The sequence below is a fragment of the Gouania willdenowi genome, chromosome 5, assembly GCF_900634775.1.
Source record: "Gouania willdenowi chromosome 5, fGouWil2.1, whole genome shotgun sequence".
Lineage (NCBI taxonomy): Eukaryota > Metazoa > Chordata > Actinopteri > Blenniiformes > Gobiesocidae > Gouania > Gouania willdenowi.
In genome coordinates, this window is record NC_041048.1 from 35,309,374 (window position 1) to 35,331,236 (window position 21,863).

Genomic DNA, 21,863 nt, shown 5'->3' on the forward strand with positions numbered 1-21,863 from the left:
TGTAACAGAGATGTAGCTGAATCTTTGTGCAGCATTCAGACAAATGTGCCGTGTAAGCACAGGCAGATTTCCACTCCTTCGCGATTACATTCCCAGCATTAGTGAGCCAGCAGTGCAGCTGCAGAAAGAAGAAGCCGCCCAAACACCTGCCTGACCCAGTTACCAAAGATTGCTTCACCCCATCAGCTGTCAATCACAAATTCAGACAATAATTTAAAACATAATTAGAGTAGACAATCATTCACATGTTTTTTGGGGAAAAATAGTGTGTAAATGTGTGATATGGTCCCAAAACATCCATATAACATATTTCTGAGTCATTACAATTACAAGATTACAATTTGATTTTGCAGACTCTTTTATCCAAAGCGACGTAAAACATGAGCAGTTGGGGTTAAGGGACCTGCTCAACAACCCAAATTGATGACCTTGGTTGAATTCAAACCAATGACTCTCAGATTGCAAGCCCACTTCCTTAAAAGTTACGCCACTACCGCCCTAAATATTTATTTCAAACTTAGGCCTAATTTAAAATGAAAACAAAAACATACAGTTCACATAGCTTTTTCCATTTCAGAACATGAATTGCACATTTTCTCAGTCCCTGATTTAGCTTCACTTTGCTGTTTTTACTTTTTATTAGTCCCCTTTGATATGCCAACTGAATAGAGTACTGGCAGTAGAGAATGTGACCTTTTTTGTGGCGATCAACGTCTCTTGGTAGCTTGCCAAGCTGTACTATAATGTCCTCAGAGTTTACTGTAATAGGCTCAGGACAATAAAAATCAAAAAAAAAATATTGACCATTAGTTAAGAGGTGGTTGGTTGACTCTCTGGACATCGCTGTTGTAATTTTACTCTTTTTTTTTCCTTTCTTTTCTTGTTCTCCTGCACAGGTTTAGTTAGGTCATTGTAAGGTGTTTGAGATTTTACTTTACCATAAATTTCTCAACATTTTTGCAGCACATTTATTATTATTATTTATTATTCATTGATATTTATTGTGTATAACCACCTGATGGAGTATATATTTACAGTTGGTCGTAATGTCTAAACGACTTTTCCAAAACAAACACATTTATTTTAACTTCTTGTATTCAGGTGGATCATTTTAGTAATAGTTTCTCCATTCCTTTCATCCTCTGTCCTTGCGTGCGTGTTTTGTTTTCCTATGCCGATTGTCTAACAGGTCTGTCTTCTTCTCGTTCTGTACTGTTCTCGTACTGAAGCGTTGGAGGCTACCTGCGTCTGTGACATGATTGATGACTTGTATGTGCTTACCACATTATAAAATCTGATCAGAGACCGTTTGCTATCACCGTGTCACCACAGTCATTCTTCCATCATATTTCTATGACACATGATGGATGGAATGTGGGTGTGTTTGAGTGTTTGTGTGAGAAAAGTCTGTGCAGGTGTGCGTGTGTACCTTTGGAAAGTGAATCTGGCTCACAGACTAATTATATCAACAGATATTTAATGTAGGCAGAGCTTGAGATTGTTGTCTGGGTGTTTTCTGACCCCGTATTAGCTGTTGTTAAATCTTTAATGTACATAGTATTGTACGTAGTATTCTTTGCCATCTGACACCTATGTGGTATACTGAAAACCTCTCCTCTTCTACAGTCTTTAATTCTTACAATTCATTCTTAGAAATTTAATTTACTTTATTTTGGTGTTTTTAAATTAAATTAAGTTCAAGCTGAATTGAAACAGGGCATATGTTTTAGAGATGTTACCGAACAGATAGGAATTTTCTTTTTAAAAAATCAAGACGACATCCTGACAATCTCATTCTGATCAAGAGTCATTGGGCCTCATCCACCAAGCCATAAAATAGCAAAAACTTGAGAAAAATCTTTTGTATTTGAGATTTTGTTTTTTTCCCAACTTACAAATTTTTTTTTTTTTTTTAAGAGAAAATTCTACAAGTGATTGTGAGCACTTTTACAAAGATAAGGCAAGGCAAATGTATTTGTATAGCGCATTTCATACACAAGGCAACTCAATGTTCTTTACATGATCAAAAAGTGCAACAGAAAACATTCAATAACTTACAATCTATAAGAACATTAAATTTGGCAAAAAAAAAAAAAATATTTATAAATATATGTGATGCTCACTTCAGCTCTGCTGGAAGTTTGTTCCACTTCTTTGCAGCATAACAACTAAAAGCAGCATCACCATGTTTACTGTGAGCTCTGGGCTCCACTATCTGATCTGTGTCCATAGATCTGAGAGACCTGCTGGGTTCATACCTGACTAACATCTCACTCAGGTATTCTGGACCAAACCCATTCACAGATTTATACACCAGCAGCAGAACTTTAAAGTCTATTCTGAGGCTGACTGGGAGCCAGTATAAAGACTTTAAAACTGGAGTAATGTGTTCTGACCTCTTTGTTGTGGTTAAGGCCCGAGCTGCAGCGTTCTGAACCATCTGCAATACTACAATCGTCCAGTCTGCTGGAGATAAAAGCCTGGACCAGTATCTTCTGATCTTTCTGAGTCAGATAAGAGAAAACGTTACAGCCTATATTAGATGATTGTCCACTGCACAATAAGACATTTTGCGTGTGTAATCAAACCAGGAGGAACCAATTGGAGGGTCTGTCACTTGGTGCCAACAACAACTGCTGGTTTACAGCGGTAAAGTCCTGTGTACAGAGACGGCCAATAGAGTGTCCTGGTTCAATGACACCCTCATGTTAATACGGACACACAGATTGGATTACACACAGACACCTTTGTTTACAAATCCTAACTCTACACACATGGATTGAAACACACACACGGATAAAGGTATAGACACACAGATTGGATTACGCACACACAAATAGTTTTGTTACAATAATGGCCCCATACGCTCTTCTCACACACACACCCCACCCCACCCCCATCCCATCATGACATCACTTAACCCCCAGTTTGGGAACCACTGATATAGGGTATGTTGGTATATGATGATATCTATGTTTTGGCACAATAACACTTGCCCTCATATGGTGTTTAGTTTCAACATTCAGCACACCTGGGCAAGAGCAGATTTGGAGGTTAAGAATGTGTGATGGATCCAAAGTTGATCTCTGAAAAACAAAGTAGAGCAAAATATATGAGAGATTTATTAGAATATTGCTTCATGTTACACATCTGTTTGGGCAAAGTATTACAAGTGCTGACTCAGTTAGAAATGAGCAACTGTTTAATAAAGAGACGCTGTGACCCTGCTGAGAGAATTTAATAAAGTGAAATAATTAAAACTTTCTCGCGGGAGTAGCAGTGGCTATTGCACAGTCTGACCCGCCGTCCTTCCTGAGAACCAGCAAAACATTCACTGACACTTGTAAGAGAAGCAGGATGGAGAAGGTGTCAACAAAAAGTTCCTAAGGCGGGATTTAAACCGCCAACTTTTTTGTTATTATAGCACTTCAAAACTGGCACTACAATTGCTATCTTGAATCAAAGTTATATATGTGTTGAACATACCATAGACTGCTAGAGTAAAAACCTAGACTTAAGGTTATATTGTAGCAACAGCGCACAGAATCCATTAAAATCAAAGGAGAGAACTCTTAGATCAGATTAAATATGTGTGTCATCTGTTGCTTGAGACACCTGTGTAATCCTATGCCTGTCTTTTATTTTCCTTCTCCTTTTTTTCCTCTCCTGATGGCTCATCAGCATACCGAGGCTTCCACTATAACCTATTAAAAGTAATTTGTCAAATTGCAGCCAACTGGCCTGCCTGCAATCGGCCTCAATGTGAATATATTTTGACATGTGTTTTTCCTGCCCTCCGCTGAGCTCCTAAGGACCTGTGACAGCCCAAAGCTTTTCTGAATACTAATAAAGTTAGCAGCAATCCTTTTGGCAAGGGACACATATGCACACACACACACACACACGCACACCTACAGACTCGCACAAACAGGGTTGCACTGTCAGCAGAATGACACAGCAGATGAGTTATCCATATTTGAATTTATCCCTGCAGCTGGAAGTGCACGAAGCGCCCTCATCGTTAACGGTTTAAAAAATGGAGAAACCAGGAAACATAAAATGCTTCACACGCACACATGAACTTCAGCAGTGCTTGTGATTATACATGGCTGTATGGGATACGTACAGTATGTGTATGAAAAAGCACCTGTTGGTCTACATGGAGGCCTGTTTTTGTCTCCCCTGTAGTTTAATATGCTGTCATAAAGTAAATACTGCAGATTTGAGGGAATATTGGTTGTCTGTGTGGTTAGAGAAATGACTTAATGTGCCCTCGTGACTTTAAATGCATGCTAAATTCTTTGAAATTGAAATTCTCATTTGAAAAGAAGCAACTAGGGATTTTTACATTTTCCAGTAGTCACTGTGGGGCCTGCGCATTTATCGAGCACTAACACCAAATTAACTTTTTAGATCACCAGCCAGCATGGCTCGTAGAGTCTTAAAGTTTCCAGCCAACCAGATTTTCCATCAGCCACATTTTTTTCCAACCGCAGTGTTTGATTTACCCTGTGAGGTAGTTTGAGAGGGAGGAGCTCACATTCTTGTTGGGTAAGAGGAGCCAGGATTGTCAGGAGGAGGAGTTTCTGTGATGTGACGTCACAACGCAAGAAAAATCCATCTTGCCCGTTTGGAGCTGACTTTTCACAAGATATGAAACAGCAAAGTAGGGAGGAAACAGAACTTTTTCAACTTTGGTCCTCTGAATGAGGCTAAAGGAATGTACAGTATATCACTGTAGCAAAACCATTATAAAGTTAATTTTTCATTATACTGCCACTTTAAGTTGCCTTCATGGGAACGGGCTTAAAGCAGAGCCCTCCTTTTAAAATCTGAACAATGCCTGTGGTAGTTTGATGCTCAGTCGTTTTTAGGATATTTTCTTTCATATATTGTTGCTGGAGGGAAAGCCAAATAACCTAAGCCAGTATGATTAATCAAGCAATGACTAAGGGAAATCTTTAAAGATCCCTTAATACACATTAGATCATTACTCTTTGTTCAACATTTAAATCCCTTGCTTTACACATGCTTTGAGAGGATATGCTGTTTGCGTGTTTAGAAGTTGTTTCCCCAAATAAAATAATCCCGCTTTTTTATGGGTTTTAGTCTTTTGGTCAAGATTATTTTAGTGTACTAATGAGTTCTGTGCTTTCTGACTCGAGCAGGAGCGAAGTACGCTAGTAAAGTTTTATCAGGGTGAGAAGAGCCTCAGTCATTTTTGTAGACATAAACATCGCTGCTGCTTTGCCTTCAGGGAAGAAGAATAGATTCCTCTGCTAACTATAGGTTCACATAAAAGCTACAACCTTTATTATTGAAAAAAAAAAAAACATTATTTTGTATGGTTTTTTTGTTTTGTTTTTTACTAGTTTTATGTAGATCTATGATTTGTTTTGCTAGGGAGGCTAACAATATTTGACATCCTAAAAGGAATTTATGAGGCCCCGTTCTGCCGTTGTTGGTTAACATTACGACCCTGGATTGAATGCCAGCCGCCACACAATTGAGTGTTTCACGAGGCAGGAAGATGGGACTTATTCAGAAGCTTGGATCAATGTGGAGGATATTTTATACCAATGCTGCATGGAACATAGGCTTGGAGTGTAGCTGCTTACATTAATGTATGTGGTGTGACTGTGTTGTCATGTACATAAAAAGTGATCGCTCGTAGGGGTTATGTCTATATATATATATCTATATAGTCATATATCAGACATATCGTCATATAAATCAAATCTAGAGTATTTTGAGTCTCTATAAGGACTCAGGAATGTGTGTTTGTGTGTCGGAACAATGAAATACAATCACTACAATCAGAATCGATCTAGTTCAAATGAAAGCCAAGATATTCAACCACTGTGCTGTAGGAGAGTGGTTCTTAAACGTTTTTGGCTCAAGTACCCCCTTTCTCTTATTTCTGAATTCAAGTACCCCCTCTTTGTCTGACTAACATTTTGCTTTGAACTATTTCAAAACAACTATAGAGCATAATGATGGAATGAACGAGTGATAACACACATTTTAAAGAATCCTATTTTGTAAATAAGTGGAAAGAAACAGTATTTAGTGCAGTGGCTCTGAACCTTTTTTGCATTGTGACCCCATTTTGATATCAAGAATTTCTGGCGACCCCAAAGACATATTTTCCCAGATTTTTTTGTTTAAAAATTATTTCAAAAATCTTTAAACTTTTTAGAAGTTTCAGGCGACCCCATATGGGGTCCCGACCCCAAGCTTGAAAAACAGATTTAGTGGCTCCCGAATAGATTTGTTTCTATATCTTTATGGTCTTATGCTGGGTGGAACCCAGACTGACACTTTCTCTCGTTAATTTTCCACTCTCTCTCTTTCAAGTGCCCCCTTCGTGCCATCACGTACCCCTGGGGTACACCTACCCCCATTTGAGAAACACTGCTGTAGGAGATCGTCAGATATTCCCTGTTAAATTGTACTTGGTTGGGTTAAGGATGTTATTTGAATTGATATTCCAACTATTTAACCAAAGTAAAAGCCTAACCTTGTAGGAGCAGACATTAAATGCTGCTCCGTGTCAGCAGTTTGTACAGTCAGGATGTGGAACACTGTGGAATTAAAAAAAAAAAAAAGATCCTTACACTGATTAACACTCAGCCTGTAATTAATTTCATAGCTCAAATAAATAAACACTCACAGCTGGACGTTGTCATATGTCATGTCCAGGAGCGCTTTCAGATGCCTGGCTGTGTCTGCTCTCAGCCTTGTCTAAGCTATAAATGACTTATCAATTATAATCACATCGCATGCGGTTTTCAGACATTTTATCTGGAGGGCAACACATATGCACACACACACACGCACACACATACAGTATACACACATGGAACGGTACTCACTGTGTGCCAGGGGTGTCAAACACACTCATAAATCACTGGTGGATCATTCTTTCCAGATCCTCTGCTGGGCCCATTTGTCTGTCTCACTCTTTTTCTTTTTTATCTGCACTCAGGACATGCAAATTCAATGTATGAAGCTTTAATTACAGTGGCATAGTCTTTACAAACAGTAGATGTACTATTTGAATGTACAGACAGTCCTCAACTTGTGAACATAGAAAACTAACTCAAACAAAAGATTTCTGACAATATCAACAAACCAAACACTGTAAACCAAGTGTTTACAGTGGAGATCAAAACCGACTTTCGAGCAGCAATGTCAACCTTTGTGAGTAAATGTTCTTTTATGAATGATTTATGGATTCATGAGGCCTACACGATGTCTCCAGCAGCTTTAATCTCTGTGGATTAACTGTGGGATATCACATGGTTGTTAATTAAACCCCAGTTACACTTGAAATGTGCATATTTTAGTGGCATTATGACAATTATTTACTGAGGTGACCTTGTTTTTTATTTAGCTGGGATTAGCCCAGTGTGTTCTGCTCATCTATAAAACCTCGACCCCCCCCCCCATCCTGCTCAGAAAAGCAGAGCTCATCATAGGGGGTAATAAAAGACAGGTGTGCTCATATAACACTGTGTTATGAGGCAGGCTGGATACCAGACTTACAATATGTCAAAGAGCATTTTCAGATAATCTACCTGGCCTAGGAGAATTTGCTGTGTCTGCCTGACACAGCAGCTGGTTGAACACAGCTGCCTTTTTTTAAAGTCTGATTTACACTCACAATACTCACAGTAAGTGTATAAAGTTATAATATATAAGCATACATGAGAAACTGTTACGCAATATATATATATATATATATATATATTAACATGGAGTCACTTGTTTTTTTTTTATTGTGAAACAACCTGAAAAAATAACTTAAACATCCTAAACTTGTTCATTCACATTATTTATTTTTTATTTTGCACATTTTAAAAATCAACCGCATAAAGAAAAACATTGGGAATGCTTCAGAAAGACTCCTAAGTTATAAGAAAATGCTGAATTTCAAATAATAAACAACAGAAAGAATGCTTCATATTTAGATTTTGGTTTATTGAATTAATTTACAGTGAATCAAACAAACATAGTTTTCTTTTGTGTTGAAAAATTAATTTAAATAATTATTTTGTAGGAGCCAGATCATTTTCATTTATTTATTTATTTCCTTTTCTATACAGTTTCTATATAGTTCACCAAGTCAATTCCTCGTGTGTATGACATACATTACTTGGTCAATAAAGTTCCCATAATGTGCAAACATACGTACTTTGCAATAAATAAAAGAAATTTGATGATAAGTCCTCAAACGGGAGATAATCTGTTTGGTTCTGGACGGTGTTTCTACTTTCTCACTCTACCTGCTCATTAGGAGCCATAACAACTGCTTGAGTCGTCTCTGGCGTCAAATAGCTTACATTCAGCATTACATTCATAGGAATATTTTCTGAGCAATTTGAGCTCATTTTTGCTTTTTTTAATTTTTTTAATTTTTTTTCCCTTTTCTGCAACTACACTAAACTTGCCATATTTACCTATCACATTTTTCTTTCCTTTTTGTGCATTTTTGCTCCATTACTCCCATTTCTGCCACTTCTCCATCAAATTTCAATGTCTTTTCTGCCCAATGACATTTTCTTATAAACCCTTTCCACCACTTTTCCCACATAAAGTCACATTTGTTGACCCATTATTGTCACCTTTAACCTATTTCACCATATTTCATGCTTATTTTTGCCAATTTAACTACAATCACGATTTGTCACGTCCATTATTTGCCAGTTTGAACTAATTGTTCCTACTTTTTTGACACCTTGAACCCTTTTTACCACTTTTTCTGTCCGTTTTTGGCCACTCTAGTTTGCAACTTTAACCATTGTCTGTGGTTTTTAAATTTCCATTTTACCACCTTTTCCACCATTTTTTTCCCCACCACATGACTGTTCTTCAATGTTCATGTCTGTGTTCAAACACCTTCAGGTACAGTGGGGGTCCCCGGTCTCTGACACCTTTATTTTGAGTTTCATGGGCTGAAAAGGTTGAGAACCACTGGACTAGATGAGTTAACAGATAGGTGGATAAAGAGAAAAGTTATTGGATTATTAAAGATGACGCTCAACCACTAATATGAACCCTTTTTTGTTGTTGTTGACATTCCTTTTCTTTTTCAGATCCCATTCTCACTGGTCCAGTTTCCGCTTTGGGAATATTTAAAGGTATGTATATCTATCCTCTTTATCTTGCCTGGGTTGTTCTTTCTCCCTGGACTCCTCAGACCATCACTTACAGATGTTTCAGCTCTGTTACACACACTGCATTCAAAGTAACTGGACGTTATGGACTAGTTTTAATGAGTTGCCTTGACTCCCATCAAAACGGCCGTTAATTTATTATAAGCACTAACCATATGTAGCACTCCTTCTCTTTTTAGCATGTTTTGTCGTTCTCTCTGTGTGGCCCAACGCTCAGAAAGTTGTTCTGCTAATAAAGAGCATGTTTTTGTCAGAGTGACATCATGTCTCAAAGGGTGAGAGAGGTGGACAGTGGAGCATTTCGTCAATGCTCGGGAACAATGCGGCGCACAGCTGTGTGTTCATGCATGTACGCACATTTGCAAGAGTTGGATTCTGTCGCTCACAAGTGTGTCTTTGTCTCGGGGTCTAAAGGCCTTTCTCTCTCCAGGCCATCTGGACTCATCCGTTGGTGGAGGTTTTTAAACTGCTGGAATCCAGCCTGTTGCTCTTCCTCGCTTTTCTTTCTCGTCTTCCTCCTCTTTGCTCTCGATTCATGCCATTGCTTTTCATTTAGTGAGTGTGAGCAGCTTAGAAGCACTCTAGAAAAGAAAAGTACTTGTAAGCAAACACTGGTTTTACTACCGTTTGTTCCCAATGGCCACCAGGAGGTTCAGAGGCAAAAATGATGGGATTCGGTTTGGAAAATACCAGAGAGGAGAGATTTGAGAGTGTGTGTGGCATGATCCCCCATCTGTTTTATGATTTGTAATGTACTGCGTTATGATATTTTCTTTTTAATGGTTTGTCGCTCAGAGCCAGCACAGCTGTTGGATGTGGACACGGAATTAAGGGAAGAAGGAAAACCCTCCAAACATTGTTGGGAGAGGTGTCAGCAGCTGAAGCTTTTTACAGAGTAAAGTCAGTTTAGAAGTTGTTTTTGTATTTCTGGCACATCACATATAAAACATGTTGTGAGCACAGAATTGGATTGATTCATATACATCACGGGTTTGTTACATTACATACATACATTTGTTATCACACGTCATTATTTATGAGAATAGTTCATTACATATACACAAGATTGTAGTTTCTTCTTATGCTTATGCCATTTGTTCTGACCTCCCAAAATAATTTGGTTAAGACTGAACACAGACTGAGGTTTTTACATTGGGCTGATTATCTATGATTCCATCTTCTAAATCAGTGGTTCTCAAACTATTTTGGCTCAAGTACCCTTTTTATCTTATTTCTGAATCCAAGTTCCCCCTTTGTCCGACGACAACATTTTGCTTAAAAAACTATTTAAAAACAACCATAGAGTAAAATGGTGGAATTAATAAGTGATAACACGTTTTAAAGAATCTCATTTTGGAAATCAGTGGAAAGAAACAGTATTTAGTGCAGTGGTTTCCAACCTTTTCTGGATTGTGACCACATTTTGATATCAAGAATTTCTGGCGACGCCAAAGACTTATTTCCCAGAATTCTTTTTTATTAGATTTTGATTGTGTTTGAGCTCAGTTTATTTTTTTTCTTTTCTTTTATTTATTTTTTAAACTCCATTTTATTTGAACCAGATTTATATTTCACAAAGTGAAAGTGTAGAAATACAGTTTTTTAAGATTGTGTGTTGTTTTGATTAATAAAATAAAGAACAATACATACAAAAATTCAAAAATCTGTTACAATTTTTCAGAGATTTCAGGCGACGCCACATGGGGTCCTGACCCCAAGGTTGAAAAACCCTGATTTAGTGGCTCCTCAATAGATTTATTCTATAGTTTTTATCGTTTCCGGTCATCTCACGACAAGGGTGGGACCGAGACTGACACTTCATTTGTTAATCCCCCCACATCTCTCTCTCTTTTTCTCTCAGTACCCCCTGTAGTGCCATCATCCCAAGGGGTACACTACCCCCATTTGAGAAACACTGTTCCAAAGAGACCTCTCTTGATCTGGGTTGTGAGGTACTGGACTCCATCCGTGCCTGCACTGGGTGTAAAGGATTTACAAGTAGGAAAGGTTGATAACCGAGCAGCCAAACAAGCCTGAATCATATTAAGTCTCCCAAAGGATTAGCCCCATGAAGCTCAAACTTAGCTTCAAAATTGGGGAAATTTCCCAAAGACATTCATATTATTCCACAAAATCTTCCAAATTAAATAAAAAATTGTTCAAATAAATAAATAAATCAAAGGACATTTAAGTATCTGTCATTTATTGCTTAGATATTGTTGATGCCTTCTGTACTTTGTCTAATTTTGTAACTGGAAGTGCAAACTTGGGCACGTTAATGTTGAAATTGTTAGTTTTCATGCCTAAAACCTGTGGCCCACTTGTGATCGAACTGGTCCGTGTTTGGCTCTTGAACTAAAATGAGTTTGAAACCCCTGTTTTATGAGTTAAAGACATAGTGTAGGCCTCATAGATCAATAAATCAAAGATCATATTTTAAAAAAAAAAAAAGATATAAAAGGTTGAAATTGCTGCTTGAAAGTTTGTTTTGATCTCCATTCTAAACACTCGATTTATTGACATTTTGTAAAGGTTTTGTGAATTGCATTGTGGGATGTGGAGTCCCATAGACAATTGCATAGAAGTCTTTTTACTCATCTTACTGTGATTTTTTGTGTTTTTTCATTAAAAAAAAAAAAAAAAGGCGGACAGTGACTCACTTTACTTCATTTTTGTTCTAGTTTGTTGCCGGCATTCCCCGTGATATCACTCACTCCTCCGTGAGATGTTCAATTTAGGCTGGATTCGGATCTTTCCGTGTAAGCCCTAAAATAAACACCCACCCTTGTTTTGTTCAGTGAGAACAGCAGAAATGTGTTGGGAAGTCACTTTGGGAAAGTTTTTTGGGGCAAACACAATAAATCACAGTAGGAATGAAGTAAAACACTTCTATACACCAGTCCCAAATTCAGGAGAAAGGAATGAAGTAAAAACACTTCTATACACCAGTCTGCAGGATTCCACATGCGCAAAAATTTCCTGAGAATGTCAATAAACAGTGTTTACAGTGAAAATCTAAACAAAAGTTTGAGTGACGGATTTCAATCTTTTTCATCTCTATTTTTTCTAGCAAATGATTTGTTATTTATTGATCTATGAGGCTTGGGCAGGGCAATATATTGAGTAGGGATAGGTCGATATGGATTTTTTTAGGGCCGATGCTGATACCAATTTTTTTTCTTCCATCAGCGTTAGCCGATGACCGATACGGACCGCTGATTTTCTTGAGCCGATATCTGGAGTCGATACTACTTTTACTCCCTCAACTTACATCATAAATATTACACAATGATGATAACAAATGGTACGAGTCTCAATTCTTAAAAAAGGAACATTTATTGAATTTAACAAAGGTGAGGTAGAACGACAAGTAAAAAATGTTTAACAAATATTAAAAACAGCTGATGTAGAACAACAAGAAGTAAAAAATATTTCTGCTCTCTGTAAATAACGCAGATCGGCAAACGCAGCAGCTCACATCGGTCGATGCCGATACACGTAAAAAACGCAAAATATCGGCGGGACGATATATCCGTCTATCACTAATATCGAGATTCAAGATATATCGAGTTTTCTGTTTTGGCGATATAGAAAATTACAACTATCTATCTATATATCTATCTATATATATATATGTCTATATAAGTATATATATGTATGTATTGCTTATTTTGTATTAAAATACTCATTTTAGGAGTCGCTGCTTTTGCTTCTTCTCAGAACAGCATGAAAAGCTCAGTTAGATGGATTTCTGAGTGCGTCCTAAACCACAAATTCCCCTAAACAAGCCACACTACAGAATTCACTCACACATGCTGTCCTCTATTGGAGAAAAAGCCCAAAGTGGCACATATTGTGCAGCTGTTTGTTAATAAATGTGCCTGTGTGACATTTTGAATCAGCTAATTTAACCCTGAATTGTCTTTCTGGTAAGAATTTATTTGAATTTAAAATATCGAGATTTATGTCTTTTATCTCCATGTTTGGTCTATATCGCCCAGCCCTATATGAGGCCTACATTATGTCTTTATCTGTTAAAAATGTTGTATCCAGTAGCTTTAGGGGTTTTTCCAGAGGCTACATAATGTATTTTAAGTTAAGGCTTGAGCACGTACACACACACCACACACACACACACACACACACACACACACACACACACACCACACACACACACACACACACACACACACACACACACACACACACACACACCTCCTTCCTGTTGGAGCCTTCCAGGTGCAAAGTGTGACCCTGACATTTGGGTTCACAGGTCAAATAGTTTTTTTCCCAGGTTTACTCCTTATTATTTATTCATGAAACGGAGACAAAAGGAGGGGGAAGAGAAACCGAGGAATTCCCCAGCGTGGGGTCTTTGATGTGGTGAACAAAATCTCCTTTTTAATCTGCTTCTCTAATAGAATACACACGACCCACTCTGAGCTCATTCACTGTGCAAACTTCTGTATTTTTCTTCATGTTTCTATGTGTGCGTTGACTTGTTTTCCACCGAATACACATGCATGCACACGTTCTTCTGTAGATGTCCATGTGTGTGCAGGGTGGGTGGATAATAAGGCAATAGATAAACGTGCTAGGGGAGCGTCGAGCCAGGCCAAAGGAAAAACTAGTAATTGCTCCAAGCTGTCGCTCAACGACTCTCCCTCAGAGTTTATCATACCTTCCAGTGCCCGAAGCAGGACAGCTGTCCACATGCTCCCTACACTCAGATACTCACACTAACCCTGCATAGTCAGCCTCCTCTCATCTGTGGGTGGAGGAGAGGTGGAGGCTGCAAAGTCATGCAATTAAATCTAACCCAGTAACAGGTTATAGTTTGGAAGGCTGTCCACTACTGCACTGTTTCTCAAATGGGGGTACGCGAGAGAGAAAGAGAGGGTAAAATTAACAAATGAAAGCATTAAAAATGTGGGATTTTATGTTTATTTTTAGTTAAAATTGATAATCACCCTCGAATATTACCAGCAACTCACAAAACGACAACAAAAACTCAAAAAAAGAGAAAAATATACTGAATAATAACAAGAACAGACGAACAACAACAAGATACACAAAATGACACCAGAAACACACACACTAAGAGAGAACAATACTCACTATTACCAGCAACACACAAAACAGCAACAAAGAAGAACAAGAAAATACACAAGATCACTACAAAATACACACAAATAACAGTGAAACGTACAAAATGACAAACAACCAAACGACACCAAAAACACACTAATATGGAATAATTTAATTTATACCAACAACACAAAAAAAGACAACAAAAAACACAAAAACACAAAATTAACACGAAATGATGATAGAAATGATTTTGATTAGAACATATACTGAAAATCCAAAGGTCAGTGTTGGTCCCACATCAGGAGGGAGATGACCATACATTATAAAAACTATAGAAATAAATCTATCCAGGAAGCTATAAATACTGTTTCATTCCACTTATTTACAAAATGAGATTCTTTAAAATGTGTGTTATCACTCATTTATTCCATCATTATGATTTATAGTTGCTTCATAGAATTCTGAGCAAAATGTTGTAGTCAAACAAAGGTACATGGATTCAAAAGTTAGAAAAAGGGGTACTTGAGTCAAAAAAGTTTGAGAACTCAATTGTAACAACCTTATTGACCACACCAGCCATAACATTATGACCACATGACTCAGATTTAGGGATTTGGACGCTTTGAGGCTCCAAACATCAAATTCACACTTTGAAGCTGGTTAACCACAAAACTCACATTTTAAAAAATGTATATCATCTAAATGTTGTTCTTATACATCACACATGTCAAACTCTACTCCCGCTGGTCGAATTTGATCATCTCGTCCAGTCCACAGAAAGATTTAGTTCAAAGTAGAAATTAAGCAAAAATAGGACTTTTTGTAAATGACCATATACTGTAAGTTGTAGATAAAATACATTTGGGGTTGATATTAAAACACAAATATTTTTTAAAAGCTGGAAGATTTTTGCAAATTATCCCACAGAATTCTGACAAATTACATTGCAAATTTTGAGAAAAGTTGTTGTGAAGTCAGTGAAATTTCACTAATTGTTTAACATTCTGAGTGTTGTTTGAATTTGTGCATTTTTCCTTCACAAAAACATGGATTTTTCTGGTCCGGCCCATTTGGGTCAAACATAGTTAATCTGAAATGGATCACAAACGAATGTATAATGTGGAAATGACAAACATCATTTGTGCATTGCATTGTGGGATTTGGAGTCCTGTAAAAGAACGTAAAGACAGTGTTTTTAAGAAAATACTCTTTCCTTACAGATATTTCTTGTGTTTTTTTCACTAGACAAGGAGGACACTGATTTGCGTGCACAATTTTTTGACTCGTTTGTTTCACTGTTTCCTGTGATATGACGTCAGTCCATTTTCAGGTGTTTCAGTGGAAGCCACAGTATCAACATCTGCCATAGTTTTGGCACAACATTCAATCTGTGAAATTGTAAAAGAGTTTTTGGAGCCACATCGGCATCAGCTGTGGATGAGAACAACTTTTGGATGAAACACAGAAACGGTTTTAAAAAATTGTGATTTATGTGGTTATAAGCAGTTTTAGACTGTAACTAGTATTGTTAGGCACACATGGCCTAGTTTTCAGTCCTAATGTATAGAAATGACTCATCACTGTTCAAGAAGGAGCGCTTTACTCGTGATTTTACAGTTTATGATACAGTGATTTGTTTACATTTTGAATTCCCCTTTGTTTTATTTGACAAAACTAAGGACTATGAAGTTAATGGTAGAATGTTGAAAATCATTGTGTTTTTTTCACCTCAAACTCCACAACCTGAGGACAAAATATTCACTGGCTGCCTGAAAGTCTTCATCTGCTCACACGTGTCATGAAAAACAAAGTGAAATACTTTGCAATGGTGATAATGTTATCAAAACTGTACTTTTGTGCTGTTTTGGGGATTTGTACACATAGGCACTGAAAGGACTGGCCAGTAATACAGGGGACGGTGAAACTGTCCCGTAAATTAGTTTATCTACAGTTTGTGTGATTTCCTCAATTTTTTGTGCTGCTCGGAACAAATTTCAAATTGACACATTTTAGCTTGAAACGCTGAATTAAATGGTGTATAAATTAAGGGTAAGAAATGTAATAAAATCAAACCTCTTATTTGCAGTGGCAGATTAAAAAACTCCAAATAAAACTGTTTTAAATGGTAAACAATAGATTATTCAAAATCCCCAACAGAACACGTTGGGCAGGAATCTGCTTTTATTTCATTCTTTTATGGGAACAAAGAATTTTAAAATTAAAATTGAATATTTTTTTAACTTCAAAGAACAGTCTTTCTAAGCTTTTCTCTTAATACCTTTCTGTGTTCTATGCAAATAGCTGAAAAAGTATTTGTGAAAATGTAGTGACCTTTACTTGACGGAATGTGTTCATGTTTTACGTGATTGAGTGGGAAGGTTTTAGCACATATTGTGTTGCCCCTCTTTTCTTGTCCGAATCCTTGGGAAACGAGTAGCATGACATCACTGGGGAAAAAGGCAACACAAAAATAGCTGGACTCGTTCCCAGCTGTACACGGAACCTTCTCAGACCAGATCAGAGTTCACAATGTGCTTTTAATGTGTCCGATATGTGCACGAACTGAAGTATTTTTTTTTTTTCTCTTTGTCTCTTTCCCCTCTTTTTTCCCATATTTTTTTAATTTTATTTTTTCATCATTTTCTTCTGAATCTCTCTCCCTTTCTTTCCGTTTGTCTCTCTCTCTCTCTGTTTCAGACTCTCTGGTTGCGGAGACAAGGTCACACGCTTCACTCTTGGCAGTCTGCAGTGTGCGGAGCTTTTGCAGGTGCAGGGGATTATATGTTGCTTTGGGAAAGAGTCAGCAGGGGGGGGGGGACTGGTGTGTGTGTTTGGGGGGGTGGGGGGGGGGGGGGACAACTGGACGGCTAGCTGGTTAGTTAGTGCAGTGGTTCTAAACCTTGGCCCTTTTTTGCTTATTTTTTACCCTTTTTCTGTAACTGCACCAAACTTGCCATATTTTAACCTATTTTTACCATTTATTCTTGCCATATTTTTGCTCCTTTTAATGTATTTTTGCTACATTATTCACATTTTTGCATTTTCTCTCTCAAATATTAATGCCTATTCTGCACATTTTTTCCACTTTCAAGACATTTTTACTTACTTACTTAAAAACCCCTCCACCACTTCTCCCACCTATTGTTGCATATGTTTGACCCATTATTGTCATTTTCAACCTCTTTTCACCAAATTCATGCTTATTTTTTTGCCAATTTAACCACATTCACGATGGGTCATGCCGAATATTTGCCAGTTTGAACTAAATGTTCTTACTTATTTCCGTCACTTTTAAGTCAATATTGAAACTGAACCATTTTTAACACATTTTCTGTCCATTTTTACCCTCTCTAATTTGCAAAATTAACAAATTTCTGTGGTTTTTAAAATCCCATTTCACCACCTTTTCCACCATTTTTTGGTCACTTTTAACCCATTTTATTTCTGATAAAAAAAAAACAAGGATTTCCATCTAAACTTCCTGGATAACAGTGGATATTTTCAGATAAATAAATGTGGTTATCACAGATTCATAGAACAATGGACCATTATTGTACTGACTTTATGAATGGGCCCCAAAAGCGCTGCCCTTTATTCCCCCTTATAGATGCCCCTGTCTCCACATGACTGTTCTTCAATGTTCAACCACCTTCAGGTACAGTGGGGGTCCCTGGTCTCTGGAACCTTTATTTTGGGGGTCGTGGGCTGAAAAGTTTGAGAACCACTGATCAGATAGGTAATCACTTGATCTAATCTGTTTTTAAATGCCAAACTTCAAAAAAAAAAAAAAAAAAATCATTACAGGACCTGTGGAGGCATTATGGGTTTGGAAAACTTGAAGATCATTTTAACTGGTGGTCCTTTCATAAGAATAAAGATCTTAAACCAACTTTTAAATCCTTGATTAGTTAGTGGACAACATCAAGGGTTAGACTGGTTCCCTCTCAGCCACATTCTGTAAGATTTAAAACAGGGGAAACCAATACAAGTTTTTTTTAACCAGTACAGGACGGCCTGAAACCAGCACCCGTGGGTGCAGTGATCCCACGTTGCTTTCTCGACCGACAGGTCTCATTATCACAGCTCTCAAACCACTCAGCCAGTGAACATCATCCCACCAGCAGACTTTATGGTTCTGTCCTGGCCCGTATGCGTATCCACGGGTAGACAGACAACCGGTGGGAATAAGAGGGGCCTGTTCCTGTGCAGGGGCCCCTGCAGCTGTGCGACCTCCTGGGCACTGGAGCCTGAAGTGGTTTTAAAGGACCAAGGGAAAAGGAAGAAAGAGGATCTCAAACCAATAATATGTAAATGATAAAAACTAAACATGCAATATGTAGAGGAATTCAGATGGAAGCAGCTTATTCAATAGAAGTATAAAAAAACAAAACAATTGGACAGGGTTCTGTGTTGGAATCTAACAGAGAAACATTTAAACCAGATTGGTGAACTCCCAGTTGTTCACCTCCTCTGAAAAATGCTATGAATATGATTCCTTAGGAAAAGAGTGCATGCTAGCTTTTAATAAATAAAGTATTACTGAATCAGGGGTGTCAAACTCATTTTAGCTGAGGGGCCAAACACAAAGCAGTTTGACTTCAAGTGGGCCACAGATTATAGACTGGAAAACGATCAACTTCAACATTACTGTGCTTTATTTCCACTTTAACGTTGAAGTAATATGTAAAATATGTAAGACACCGACAATAACCAAGCATTAAATGACAGAAATCACTCACTGCAGGATCTTTACTTAGATTTCCTTGATTTTGTGATAAATTTTGATTTAATTTGGGGAAATTTTGTGGAATAATTAGAGAAAAACTGCAGGACAATCTGCAATTAAGAATGACAGCCATGGTGTTATATATATGAAAGTAAAAACTGTGTGCTCTGCACATATTGCGACATTTCATTGAATTTGTCTTTTGTAAGGCTGGAAATCTACAACAGATTTTTTATTTTTATTTTTTTTTGGGAAATTTACACAATGAGTCCTGGTTTTTGTCATTTTGACTTTCTGCAAAAGGCAAATTGCTCCAAAGGACCTGAATTGGAACCAGGGCCTTGAGTTTGACACTTGTGCTTTATAAGAACCCCACTTTGCTCTAAACGTTTTTATGCATTCATATAATTGTCCTACGAAAATGTCCAACTAAATCCGTTGAATAACTTTAATCGAAACAACATTGCTTCAAGGTAGTTGTTTAAGTTTTAAATTGTGGATTAAAAATACACACCAACCTTTTAAAGTAGTTGAGAGTTCCCATCAGCTAAGTCAGATATATTCATAATGATGTCTTACAATAAATGCATTAAAATGTTTGTGATAAAAATTAGTGGTGTGCCAAAATATTCATGTTACGATATATCGCGATATTTTGTCTTGCCGTACATTATTGAAACACTGGCGCCAAATATCAATTTATTTTATTTATTTTATTTATTTTATTATTTATTTATTTATTTTTTATTTTTTTATTGTTTTATATTGCAACATACAAGATATGACAAACACTATATGTATATATATGATACAAAGAGATAATGCAGTACATACACAGTACAATGAGACAATAGGAGTGGGTGTGCGAGTGTTGTGTGTCATTTCTGTAAAATGGATTCAGTGCAGTCAATAAATTCTGAATTTGACACAGATTTCGTAATGTATCGTGGATTAAGTTTCTCGCAATATATCGAATATCGCAGAATCACTGTATCATGTATTATTTTTGTGTGTTTTTGGAATTATTTTGTGCAATTCGTTTATCTTCATGTCATGGTTTTTAGTCTTTGTGTATTTTCTGCCATTTTGTGTTTTTGTGTGATTTTTGTGTGTTTTTGTTGTCCTATTGCGTGTGTTTCTGGAGTCATTTTTGTGCCTTTATGTTGTCTTTTGAGGATTTTATAATCATTTCTGTGTATTCTTTTTATCCTCTGTACATTATTTCTGTTATATTTGTGTGTTTTTGTTTTAATTATTTTGTGCATTTTATTTGTCTTTATGTTGGTTTTTTTTAATGTAATTTTGTGTATTTTTCTACCATTATGTGTGTTTTTAGAGTGATTTTTATGTGTTTTTCTGTCATTTTGTGTGTTTTTGTAGTCTTTTTTGTGCATTTATGTTTGTCGTTTGAGGTTTTTGGAGTCATATTTGTCTATTCTTGTTGTCCTCTATATTTTTTGTGTTATTTTTGTGCGTTTGTGTGGTCGTCCTGTGGATGTTTGGAATTAAAACAGTAGTTGTTCTCTGTAGGTTCTCTAGGGAACAAATGGTGGACTGGGATGATAGTCATTGAGCTGCTCACTGTTTGGTGGAGAGGAATCTGCTTTATCTTGGTTTTTCCAGTCTGTTTTTCTTCAAACTTTCAACATGTACAGTGTAATGTATAAGGCCATGGCATTTCCTCTTCATGTACCTGATCAGATCTCCTTGAGAACTTTACTGAGCTTTGTGTGTCAGCATACTGTCTGGATATTTTTATTTTTACACATTAGTGAATGAGCTTCCAGTCAGTGTTTGGCACGTCTGTTGAATAAAATCTGATGAAGACAACAGGTGGTAAAATCTAGGAGGACGTGTTTTATAAAATACTGTGTTTATGTTGTCAAAAGAAGGTTCACACCATGTTAGAAATGTGCAGCAGCTGGCCTGGATTAGTCGTGCAATTCCACTAAATTCTCCCAAACTGGTTGCTCAAATTACTTTGGCTATAGGTGAGTTGGATTTTATTTATTTATTTACCATTTATTTTATGTATGTTTTAGTTGCTTTAAAATAAAATATATATGACGTACCCATTGCGGTGAGGATGCATCAAAAAGTAGGTACACTGCAGTTGTGGAGATGCTCACTTGAGTTTCCGTTGTCAGGATCACAAAAAATCCATGTACGGCACATAATAACATGTAGAACCAGAAACATTTGCTTCTGCTTCTTGTATTTGTCACCTGATAAATACAAGCTGCTCTCTAATACGTCCCACCCTCTAACAGATGCCAATGTAAAGAGATTAGTAACATTTGTTTCAGGGCTCATAAAGTTATGCTGGAATCGAGCCTGAGAAATTGAAGCCAAACATATCACACCAAAAAATGTGCATATGTTTTTTTATAATATAAACTTAAAATAAACTTAATGAGTATCGTATAACAACAAAAAGTGTCAAATATTATTGTTATTATGTTTTTTTTTTTTGTTATATTCAGTTTTTAAAACCTGATTGTTGCCTCGTTTTATTTGCTTATATAAATACAAGCAAATATTGAAACAAAAATTGATATGGGGAGAAGATATTTTCCAATTTGCTCCTAATTTTCTATGCTTTCACTTTATTCAGTTAGTTCAGTTTTTTTTCAACCTTGGGGTCGGGACCCCATGTGGTGGTCGCCTGAAATGTCTCGTACCGTAACTGTAAAAAACGTAAAATTATATTTTTACATTTTTACTTTTTCAAATGAACACATCACACACAATAATGAATCAAATAACTGTATTCTGCACTTTCCCTTTCTCATTTTAAATCTAGTTCAAATAATAATGCAGTTTAAAATGATCTGAGGTAGCGCATCCGGCTACTCTGTATTTGTAAC

At 36.9% G+C, this 21,863-nt stretch overlaps 1 protein-coding gene across 1 annotated transcript in view; it reads left to right on the top strand.

Moving 5' to 3' along the window:
• The window catches only part of slc25a26 (solute carrier family 25 member 26), a 79,335-nt gene that overhangs the window by 44,088 nt on the left and 13,384 nt on the right, over positions 1-21,863 (top strand). The window contains exons 6-7 of the mRNA XM_028446973.1: positions 9,099-9,143; positions 16,968-17,037. Of these exons, the coding sequence (XP_028302774.1) occupies positions 9,099-9,143; positions 16,968-17,037 (115 nt within the window). The remainder of the gene's footprint in view (positions 1-9,098; positions 9,144-16,967; positions 17,038-21,863) is intronic.